This window comes from Notechis scutatus, chromosome 1, assembly GCF_049901735.1.
Source record: "Notechis scutatus isolate UNSWTSFEM ecotype Mainland chromosome 1, rNotScu1.2, whole genome shotgun sequence".
Taxonomy (NCBI): Eukaryota; Metazoa; Chordata; class Lepidosauria; order Squamata; family Elapidae; genus Notechis; species Notechis scutatus.
The window spans coordinates 197,918,291-197,930,433 of record NC_142009.1 but is presented as its reverse complement, the minus strand read 5'-3'; the positions used below and the strand labels follow the sequence as shown (position 1 = coordinate 197,930,433).

The window sequence follows — 12,143 nt, the reverse complement described above, 5'->3', positions numbered from 1 at the left end:
GAACTGGTAGTACAAAATTTGAACCCCACCACTGGGTAGCAATAGCAATAGCACTTATATACCCTTCACAGTGTTTTACAACGCTTTCTAAGCCAGTGGTCCCCAACCGTTACAGCTTGGTGGCCTGGCTGGGTGGAGGGAAAAGGGAACTGGGCAGGCTGGAGCACCTGTTCATGCACCTCCACTCATGTGCATGCTGCGTGTGCGAGTGGAGCTGCATGCGTGTGTGAGCCGGCCCACCACTCAAGCGACCTGGTTCCAAATAGGCCATAGCCCAGTATTGGGCTATGGCTTGGGGATTGGGGACCCCTGCTCTATGCAGTTTACAGAGTCAATCTATTGCTCCCAACAATCTGGCTCCTCAGTTTACCCACCTTGGAAGGATGGAAGGCTGAGTCAACCTTGAGCCTGGTGGGATTTGAGCTGCCAAATTGCAGTCAGCCGGCAGTCAGCAGAATTAGCCTGCAATATCACTGCACTACCATGGCTCATGTAAATTTAATAAATAACTAAATAAAATGAAATATAATCAAAATTTAAAACAGACTTTAGTTGATAGAATATGTATTGCCCTCATTCACCCTGAGTCAAGAGGGAAGGTTACTGTGTTTTGAGAAGTTCAAAACCTAGATTTCTTTGGTGTTAACCTAAGTACCTCAACTAACTCCCTGTGTTATGGTGATTATTTGCCTCTCAATTAAGTGTCCACTCAACTATCTATGATTAAGACTTCCATTTCTGCATTTGTTTCAGTATGCCTGTGTCACCACCAGGTTTGACCAGGGCATAAATGGGGGTGGGGGCTTATTTGTTTTTATGGAGCATGTTTTAGTTATTTGCTCCAACAAAATATTGAGAAGAAAAGAATCACCCACTAAACTGCCTTCATGTCAGCCGAGAATAGTGCAAAATGGCTGCTGGCTGACTAATTGAGCCATCAAAATCTTATGCATTTAGCTCAATCTTCTTGAGATAAGTGACTGATGGAGAGGATCTTTGGATCAGCCAGGTCAGGCAGACACAACCAATGACTTATTACTGGTGTCAGTTCCACCTTTCTCTAAACCAAAATATTCAGTTTTGCTATATTCAGATTCCTAGGATCAAGCTAAACCTATTGTAAAGAGTTGAGTCAAACTCAGTGGCTGGTGACTCCATGGACATCTCTATGTTCTTTTCTTTGGCTATAATACAGAAGTTGCTTGTCATTGCCTTTTAGGGTGGTTTTTTCAATTTCCTAGTCTGGTCTATAGCCTCAAGATTTCTTAGTAACTTCCTACATCATGTACTATCTAACACTGCTTACCTCTGAGGGATAGCCAAGATCAACTAAAACAGTGGTCCCAACCTTTTGGGCATCAGGGACCAGTTTCGTGGAAGACAATGTTTCTACAGATTGGAGGAGAAGGACGATGCAACCTAGATCCTTCACATGAACAGTTTCTAGTAGGGTTTATGCTCCTATGAGAATCTAATGCTTGATGTGGAACTGAGGCGGTAACGCTAGTCCTGGGGAATGGATGCAAATCTAGATGACGTTTCTCTCACTCACCCACCACTCCCCTCCAGCTGTGCTGGTCCATGGCCATGGGTGGGGACCCCTAAACTAAGGGATGCCATCTGCTGTAAGAGATTCTAATATCTACTGGGACATAGTTACCCATTCATATTTCTTCATTCACTGTGTATTTTCAACTTTTAGGAGTTGAGCCTGGCTCTGTGGTAATAACAGATGTGGCAGTGGATTCCTTTTTCAAGCCCCAGTTTGAGCAAGTGATCCTAGACCATGTGGTGACACGAAGCACAGAGCTTGACCAAGACTTGGCTTCTGAGTTACTCAAATGCAGCAGAAACGATTTCCCAACACTAATGGGCCATACAATGTGCACGTATGATTTTTATGAGGGTAAGCATGATTTTAAGTGGCTATGGAGATTCTCAATTATCCAGGTCATGGTTGTCCCAAAAGTGCTTTTCAAAAGGCAACTGGACTTCCTTGTTTTTTTTTGCCTTGAAAATGTTTCACTTTTCCTTCATGAAGCTGAAACTGAAGAAGCTTCTTGGATGAGAAATGAAATGTTTTCAAGGAAAAAAACAAGAAAGTCCAGTGATCCAAGCATCCTCGTGACATGTTTTTAACTGAAAATTGAAAATATGAAAAGTTTATAGTAGCTAGCCAGTTTGGGGGAAGCATCACTTTGATCTCTGTTTCCTTAATGAATTTGAAGTAAATAAATATGCTTATGCTAAAGCCTCCTCTCCCATCAGTTCTGCTATTGGGAGGGTTTCATGGCACTCTGATTTCCAGAGACGCTGCTCTTGACCTCTCTCACAATCATGTCCTCATACAGTGTCCTTTTATGAAGCCCCAAGACGTGTTCTGATCACCCCAATCATTTCCAGACATGTGGGACACACTGATACATTTTATTTTTACTATTTTTAAGGGATGCTAATCTCACACTCACATATCGGGTGGCCAAATACCTTCACCAAGTTACATAACTGCACAAAACTTTTAATTAGATATGTTATTTTATTATCCTGTTGGTTTTTCCTCCTTTCCCAGTAACAAATTGTTGTATCAAACTACTTTTCTTTTTTATTGTAAAGACTGATCAAAGACCGTAATAAAGATATTTGATTTTAATTTGATGCTAAAACCTCTTCCCATATCCATAGTACTCAGAACTAAATTCAATGGAACTTGCTTCCAGATAAGTAAAAATATTGATTGCAATTATTTTACCAGGAATAAGCATCATTAAGCATAATCTTAACTTTCCTAATCCATTTGGCTTCATCATTAGTGGTAATTATCCCACTAATATTATTGGATCCCCATTTTTAGTGGTCTATCTTCCGTTGCTCTTAAAAATAAGCTTTTGTTAATTTTGAGGGCAATAAAATGGTAGCATTTTATCATTTTATAGGATTCGTTAATAAATATAGAGCCAGTAAAGAAAAATGCAACTCTGCATCAATACTTTGGTTCTATTTTAATTATATGTCTTGTCATTTTAAAGACAATTACAACAATTAAACTTCAGTTTAGTTTTGCACCATGGAGTTTCACTGATAAATAAGACAAGTTACCACACCAAAAAAATAAAACAAAAACCAAACAAAATTATTATTTCATTTCTTGACTGAAACCCTAAAATGGTCACTAGAAAGTAGAGAATAAAGTTGTAAGAGAGAAGTGGAACATTTTTTTTCCTGAAGAATTTCAGAGCTAAGTCACCTGAGATATCTGTCACATTTACCCACTTTTCTATCAAGGAAATTACTTCAGCGACAGCAAAGCAGTAAATCTAGAGATATTGCAGAATTGGACCTTTTAACATTCCTTAATACTGATAATTTATACCAGCGCTTTTGAGAATGGTGGTCTAAGAGCTGTCGTCTAATAAGTGAAGAGGCCAGACCCCTCCCCCCCAAAAAATGGATGGGAAAAATAAAAAACTAAATTTGATGCACTTAGAATATTTAATTCAACACAGTTAAAATGTTCGTTGTGTATTCAATGATTTCCCCCTCCATCACATTGATTTTGTGCCAGCTCATTGTTGTCAACTGTTAGAGTACCATGTTGATTGATGGATGGATTGAAGTTAGAAACCACATAGCTAGATCAATCCATGACAATCTGTCCCCAGACTGGCATTTCATACCCCCTCCAATGGTGTACTTAACAACTGTACCTGAGTCCACCCACCTTGTTGCCAGTTGTCCTTGTGCCCTCCCTCCCTTCCTTCCTTCCTTCCTTCCTTCCTTCCTTCCTTCCTTCCTTCCTTCCTTCCTTCCTTCTGTTGGGAGAAATATCCTTCTGGGTTCAGTTCCAAGTGGGGAAAAAGACACTGGAAACATGGAGGCTGTTTGGAAAGATGGTTTAATGGTGGACAGGCCCACATGGCTTGGAGCTCCAAAGTGAAAAGGATGATCACATGCTTCAAGGTGAAAAGAGAAGGGTGAGCCAAGATGCTGAGAGACCCTTATACACCCTCTGGTGGACCCCACCTTAGTGTTTCCTATTCCCGTGCAAGAAATGTATTCCATTGGCTGTCAGACGCCCAGAGGCGGGGGTCTTAGCTAACTTTGTAGGCTTTGTCTGTCTGGACCACATGGTTTCACCTGAGTGCTGGCTGATGCAATCTTCCCAGGCCAGGTGGTGAGATGGGTAGAGGGCTTTGTTATGTAGAATATTCTGGCCCAGGCCTTAATGGCCTGCCCATTAACAAAGGTGGGGGTGAGCTTCTGCTTCTGAGGTGAGTTTCTGCTTCTGAGTTCTACTTCTCTTTTGAGGGGAAATATTCTGCCTTTTTAATATTTCCTAGGATATTTCATTTTTCTAGGAGAGGGGTAGGTGCTAACTTCCTACCCTTCCTTCCTTCGCCTTTCCCAGCATTAGAACTTTAGACTTTCTGTAGAGAGCTCGGTGTTCAAATAACGTGTCTGAAGTAGAATGATTTCAGCCTGTCGTTTGTGCCTCAAGTGAGAACTCTGCGTTGATTTGTTTTGATATGTTTATTTATTTTTTTCTTTGCTAAGTGTTGTGATATTCTCAGGAGTCTTCTCCAACACCAAAGCTTTTTTTAAAAAAGCCATCAATATTCTTCCTAGCCTGTTTCTTCAAAGTCTAACTTTCACTGCCATCATATTAAATAGTGTTATTTAGTGGCAACTTTGGAAGACTCTCAGAGATGAACCAAAAACTTTACAGGGATTCATATAGCTATAGGAGTGCAGGCAAGGCATTTTTTGCTTCAGATGCCAAGCAAAGCCTTTTTTTTAAATCTCAGGATTCTTAAATTCTTCAAATGACTTTTTTTTAAATTAGCACATCTGCTGTTTATCCTAGGGACCGATGCCTAGTATTTTTGCTATATTTTTAATTCACTGCAATATTAATCCAGCTTCCCATCTCCTTTATGACATTTAAGAAACTCTAAAATGTTCTTGATTTGCATCCTCAACAGTGCCAGTTCATTGAGTAAAAGATGCAAGCATTTCATAGAAAACAGTTAAAATAAAAGAGCCTCCAGTCAATCATCATATCATCATGTTAACAGCTGGATTACATGCCAGCTACCTTCTGTGACAGGATTATAGCTTCCCAAATTACCTTCCCCTAAGAAAAATGTCAAGAAGTCTGGCATTTACATAAGTACCCATTAGTGCCTCTCATACCCCAGGACCTTTTCTCTGGAGACAATTAAGTGCTGTTTGCAAAATGGATAAAACAGAAGAAATGGAGAGAAGTCATCATCTGTGGAGTCTGTGGCTGGCCAATCTGTGTTTGGGCCACCTCTCATGAAAGCCAGTTTAGAGGCTTCACCTACAGAAACAAAATTGCAATGGAATAGCTTGTAATAGGTTGGTTCTGCTGCAGGGTAGGGTTAAAAAAAACACCAAGAGATAAAAAGAGATCAGCAACTGGTTTAAAGCAGTAATTAAAGAGATTGATTTGCAAACTATGTTCATCCCATAAGGAAGTCTTCATCACACTCAAAGATGCAGATTTCTAGAATGTTCCATTTAGGGTTAATCAGACTGATTTACAGAAATGTGGGTTGTGTTTGGAACTGAGTTTTCCTCTTCCATCCAGGTGTTCCCTCCTTCCTTCTCTGCGGGGGGTAAACGTAATGCAAATAACTTGCAGAGAGAGACTGGCCAATAGTTGGTGTTTGGGGCCCTGAGAATTTGGACGCTCTAGTAAGAAGAATCAACATTAAATGAAAATTAAATATCACCAACAAAAGCACCCATTTGCCTAGACATGCTAGCTAGGTGACACTTATCCAAATGGAAAGCGGTTTGGACAGTAATGAAGGTGTTATAGTAACCTGGTTTTTTTTTTTTCCTTCTCCCAATTAAATGCCAGCCATTGTAAAGCGTGACATTTTTTTTTCAGGGCAGCAAGTAGTAAAAGCATCCGGAGGTTGTGTTTTGTGAGCTTTCTGCTTTACAAAGAACTTCCAGCAGGAGGTTCAAATATGCCGCTGTGTCTTTTTCTGCAGGACTAGTGCTGCTTTCATTATTGGCTTCTGCAGCTTTCCTCAGCACAGAGCGATAAAGAACACATTTGCCTTAATTTATTATCTTCACCGTTGAAGGCATTTTTTACATTCCCTCTTTTTATGTATTCTATTCTGTCAGTCACTTCTCGCATTTTACAGAAGTGTTAAAAACTATGTGGCGGATAAGTTATTAGTATTTCAAACAGCGGGTTATTAAAGTTGATTTTTTTTTAATGGGAGTTTCTTTTTTTATATAAGTAGGCTGTCAGTAAAGTTACCTTTAGGCTTTCAGAAGAAAGCATTCTCTCTGCAAAAGCCAATGCTGTGGAAGTCAGGCTGCACGAAAGCATAACACACTGATATTTTCCTCTTTCCCTTTCCCTTTTAAGGCCAAGGACGGTTAGATGGAGCCTTGTGCTGCTTCTCTAATGAAAAAAAGCTAGAGTATTTAAAAAGAGCATACAATGCCGGCGTGAGAAACATAGAAATGGAATCCACAGTATTTGCTGCGATGTGCAGGCTTTGTGGCCTGAAAGGTAAGTCAGAGGACTTCTGCAGGGGTGGGATTCTACCAGTTGGCATCTATTCGCTAGAACCGGTTGTTAACATTCTAAGCAGTTCGGAGAACCGGTTGTTAGAAGAAATTACTGGCCTAATCCTGTAAGGAAGGCAGGAAGGAAACATTCTGGTGTTGCTTACAGAAACTGCCTCTCCGTTAACCCTTATTACATTCTTGGCAGGACTAGATTTCCTGTCTCAGGAACTTCTCTGGAGTTTTTTCCCCCTCCTTTGCTGGTACTTTGCTTGTGTGGAGTGACCATTCAAAGTTAGAATGGCACTGAAAAAAGTGACTTATGACCACTTTTCACACTTACGACTGTTGTAGCATCCCCACAGTCATGAGAGGCCAGGCAAGGAGATTCGTGCCTCGATGTGAGTGATATTGAGTTGGCCACGCCCAGCCAATGTGACCACCAAGCCATGTCCACCAGTCACATGACCACCAAGCCACGCCCACAGAACCGATTGTTAAAAAATTTGAATCCCACCCCTGGACTTCTGGGAGGTTCTCCTCCCCTGGGTAGTCCTGCTTTTTGTTTTAGTTTCAGGAGAGAGAGAGAGAGACTAGTCTTTTGAGTTTAAGAAACTCTTCTTTGCGGTCTTCCCAGCCACTGGGACTCAAGTGGGGCCTTTTCTATCTCCTATCTAAGGCCTTTCAACCTAGCCTACTGCCAAACTGAGGTATTTCTATTTATGAGCAGGTAACATGACTTTATCTTCCCATATGAGGGACCAAAGCTGAGAACATCTGTGCACTATTACTTGCAGGAAAATAACCATTTTAGTTATACAGCCAATTTTACACAGATAGTAACCTTACACAATAGTAACTCAGAGGGGTGAACTCTTGAGGTCCAGAAGCTTCTTCGGCATTGCCTTCAGGCACCTTGGCAGCTTACTTAAAGAGGCAGTGCATTTTCAACTACATAGTTATACTCAGTGCTGTCCAAATTTTCCCTTGGCAAGGTTGCTCAGCCACAGAAAATCTTCCAAAAATCTCACCTCTGATGACTTAGACTCTCATGGCCTTTCTTACTGGCTCCTCTGCACCCAGTCAGCTCCTTGTCATCTCTCTGGTTTAAGGTAAAGGTTCCCCTCCCACATACGTGCCAGTCGTTTTTAGCTCTAGGGGGCAGTGCTCATCTCTATTACAAAGCCGAAGAGCCAGCGCTGTCCGAAGTTTTTTTTTTTAACATATGGTTCATTATATGTATTACTCATTACCAATTGGTAATTTGATAAGAAAATAATTCAACAAGTTTAAATTTGCTTTCTGGCATAATAAAACAGGTAAGTGAAAGTAATGATTTCAGTACTTTTTTTTGTAATTCTCTGGATGCTGCCAAAAGCTGTAAGAGGAAAATGATGCACTACTAGTGTTTAGTTTTGCTACACTATTCAGAAAAGGAAAAAAAAGTGTTCCAGTTGAAAGGTATTGATTCACACATCCTTGGATCAGATATGTTGTCCACTTGCTACTTATAATTTGAAGAACAAACTATGTTTTTACATGTGTAATTCAGCCACACACTGCAATACTTTTGCAAATCTGGAGATACAGTGTTAGGTCACATTGTATAAAGCACTTACAAAGGTACATAGTAAAGCTATCATATCTAAATGATCACTAGAGCAAAGATATCTAGAGAGAAAAAATCTAGATATTATTAAAACATAACATATTATACAGTAAATAATATTGTATAATATTTTAGCTGTACTGCTACATTAGAAAAACCCCATAAGAAATGTTGTGATCCAGCATAAAGCATTTGATTTTTATTCAATCTATTTTGTTTTCCTTACCAAACCCATATGGCTTTAACAAAGTTATTATTACTCCAGGATCATAAATTGGCAGAGGTGCTTACAGCTGAAATCACACCTACAAATCCAGTCCTGTCTGAGATCAATAAACTAAAGTTTATTACTGGGTGGATAAAGCAGTAGAAAGCCAGTCTGGTGAGGAATCCAAGTTCTCCGAGGAACTTTGTTCACAAAGTCAGAGAAATTATTCTAGTATTTGAGTACCCTCAGGCAGGGCTTAAATACTGGAAATATCCTGCACTCATTAGCTCTGTTTATCAGAGCCCAGTTACTTAAAAAAACAACCTGAGAAGATCATCCTGCCTAAGGCTAATCTCTCTGCAGCTTCTCTGTTTGCCTGATTTTCCTTCCACTGTATGGAGATGATGCTCATTAAGGCAGGTGCTGTTTCTTTACTTGGGCAACCGAGAGTCTCTGCTTAGAATTTAGAATTCTTCAGGACTAGAATCGGGACCAATGAGGCCCAGTTCGGCTCTATGATTCATGCTATTCTTCATCACCTGGACTCTCTAGTAGGGCTTCATTTTGCTCTCCTTCCTCCTGTGATGAGAAGTCTCCTATGGAGAGCGTAAGACTCTTCAACCTAAATGGCCAGTATATCCTAAAGATAGCTGGATTGGTGCTGGAGCTTCATATACTGAGGCTTCATCGGAAAAGAAGGAGACTGGGTGGGGTAATTACCTCAGTCTACCTCATTAGAGGCATTCTCCATTTCTTTTGTGAAGACTCTCAGAAAAGGTGAAGAAAAGAAAAATAGCATGGCTTACACTTAGATGATTCATTAAGCCATGAGCAACTGAGTTCAGGCAATATGCTAAGTCATAAATTCATAATTTACAAATCATAATGGCTGAGCTCACAGTAAGCCAAGCCAAACACTTGTCCACTTTTTCACTTCACTGTCCTGTGTTACTATTTCTTACCTGAGACTCATTCTCAATCTCCTACAAAGGCATCAGCTATTTAATTGCAATATAACCATCAGATTGACAGAGTTAATGTGCTGCATTGACATCCACATATATACTTACTGGAGCAGTGATTAGCATGCAGTATTGCAGACAAATGCAGCTCGCTGCCAGGGAGTTAGATCCTGACAGGGGTCAAGATAGGGGCGTGCATAAGCGCACCAACGTGCCTACCGTCCCTGTCCTATTGTTTCTCCTATTCTTTTATTTTTCTTGTATGTAACCATTTCATGTATTCACAACTATGTATACATTTATACTTATTATCTTGTAAACAATTGGCAAATCAAATAAATAAAATAAAATAAAATAAATAAGATTGACTCAGCCTTCCATCCTTTCCGAGGCTGGTAAAATGATGACCCAGATTGTTTGGGAGGGGGCCAATATGCTGACTCTGTAAACCCATTTAGAGAGGGCTGTAAAGCACTGTGAAGAAGTGGTATATAACTCTAAGTGCTATTGCTATTGTATGTATGCATGTTGGATCCTTTCTCCTTTGCTTGATGTCAGCTGTCTAGGCCCCAACTCAAAGTGACACTGGAAAAGTGGGCTTGGAACCAGCTGTTTCTGCAGTATTTCCCACAATACCCCTGAGTATCACTCCCATTTAAGTTTTGTAAAATAGGAGGTCTCTTTGGCATGAAAGGCAATTCAGTCCTAGCAGCCTGCTGTCTAAAATTGTATTGCTGACACCTCAAATGCTAAGCAGCATTTTATGCCATTTCTACTGCTTGGTTTGATGGAGAACTACAATAATTTGGGGGCTGAAAATGCAGGTGCAAAAGCTATGCTTTTACAGACAAAAACTGCTCCTGGTGACAGGGATGTTTTAAATTGGTTCTTGGGGACTGTGTGGGATGGACAATGGAGGATGGGAAAAATAGCAGTCTTAGCAGAACCAAAGCTTTTCAAGTCAGCCTGAGAAAAGTTTCCACTCTCTGTGTGTGTTGTGTGTGTGCTGCGCTTGCATATGTTTATGCATTTTGTTTCATCTTTTTAGAAACTGCAAAGGGTTCTCCATTGGTGCTGGCATTCAGGGCAGTGTACAACTGTTTTCATTTAAAATGCTGCTGAAAACAGAGAGTAATATCCTTTCATTTTGAGTTGAGTTAGAGGAAAGCTATCGTGTAAAATCTGAACTAAAACTAAGCACCTCAGAGTTACAAATCAAAGCACCCCCTCCAGATCCACTTTCATTCCCATATGGGATGGTGCAGTTCTACCCACTTTGAAACCCTTTCCTCCCCAAAAATATTGAGTGCAGCTGCTGACCCCTCAAAAGTTGCCCACCCTTGCTCTACTGTGGCAAATAACTTAGGACACTCAACAATAGTGTTTATTATACATGATATTTCTATTTTCATAAAATCTATTCTTATTTCTCACAGTACTGTATATTTTTATATATATACATGGGCAGTTCCGACCAAGAACGTGACTTATGGGGAAAGTTTAAGTACTATTTTTCTCCATGGTTTATTTTAGTCTCTTAAAACATTCCAATCACAGATACTGTTGATGCAGTAAAGCTTGCCATGGGAGCCTCCAAACTCTTGGAGGGGTTTTAAAACTTCCCTACCAACACTCTTATTATTTTTGTTGAGTTTTGAAGAATTTGTTGGGGGCTCCAGTTATGCACCTGCTTTAAACTGAGTAAAAACAACATGTGTTTTTAAGAGCCATACAGGTGTTTTAAAAGGTAGCAATGTAATGATTTGGTTTTCCTTTTGAAGTACAGTAAATACCTATTTGGCAGGCCTAGCAGTGTTTTTATACTGTAGTTCTACAACAGTTATCCCTTAATTTGAAAGTTGTTTAGTAAAATTCTACTATAGCACTTGCAGTAAAATTTATACTGACTATGATCATAGCTGTTATAAAAACAAAGTTGACTTTTTTCCCCTCCGTTTTCCCCTGCTTTCAAGCTGCAGTAATCTGTGTGACTCTCCTTAATCGTCTTGAAGGAGATCAGATCAAAGCCTCCCATGAAGTTCTAGCTGAGTATCAGCGACGACCTCAGCAACTGATTGCAACATTGATCAAAAAACGCCTTGGGCTGATTAATGACAAGGAATTATTAGATAATGCAATAGTCTAAAGCAGTGATCCCCAACCTTTTGACGCCGCGCCCGGTACCGGCATCAGCTGGGCGCCGCGCCCGGTGCACCGGCATCAACTGGGCGCCGCCATCTTTTTTGACGAAAAGATGGCGGTGTAGCGCTTCGGTGAGCTTTTGGGTAGAAATGGCTTTACCGGAAAAGCTCACCGGAAGTGATGCCGCCATCTTTTTGATGAAAAAGTGCTTCCGGTGAGCTTTCTACCCGGAAAAGCTCACCGGAAGCACTTTACCAAAAAAGATGGCGGCGCTCAGCAACCAGCGCCCAGTAAGACTTGTTCCGCGGACCGTGCACGGTCCGCGGACCGGCGGTTGGGGACCCCTGGTCTAAAGTATTACAGAATGTGTGAGCCTGGAACAGCATAATATTCATGGATGTGAATTACGAAAGTTAGGTACATTAATCCTGTTGGGTTTTTGTATGAAGCACAAGGACAGAAAAAGAGTGAATTGAAAAACAATCCCACTGATATTTTGAATTTAATAGAGGAAAAACTAATTTTAATTCCGAATACATCATTTTACCTACAAGAATATACTGGATTATGCTTGTTGCCTTCAGAAGAATTGTCTGCATTATTAACTACCTAGAATTAATATTAGTTAAGTACCAGCTAAAGGCAAAGAAAGGAATGAAGCCACCAAGTG

General features: G+C 40.4%; 1 protein-coding gene across 6 annotated transcripts in view; it reads left to right on the top strand.

Annotated features, from left to right (window-relative positions):
* Positions 1-12,143, top strand: part of UPP2 (uridine phosphorylase 2) — a 65,829-nt gene that overhangs the window by 24,799 nt on the left and 28,887 nt on the right. For 3 of the 6 annotated variants that reach the window (XM_026674458.2, XM_087949967.1, XM_087949969.1), the window contains exons 5-7: positions 1,703-1,906; positions 6,410-6,556; positions 11,305-11,492. In XM_026674458.2, the coding sequence (XP_026530243.2) occupies positions 1,703-1,906; positions 6,410-6,556; positions 11,305-11,477 (524 nt within the window). In that variant the 3' untranslated portion in view covers positions 11,478-11,492. Of the gene's footprint in view, positions 1-1,702; positions 1,907-6,409; positions 6,557-11,304; positions 11,493-12,143 lie in introns of those variants that run through there. The other 3 variants (XM_026674459.2, XM_026674461.2, XM_087949970.1) reach the window with 1 other exon arrangement.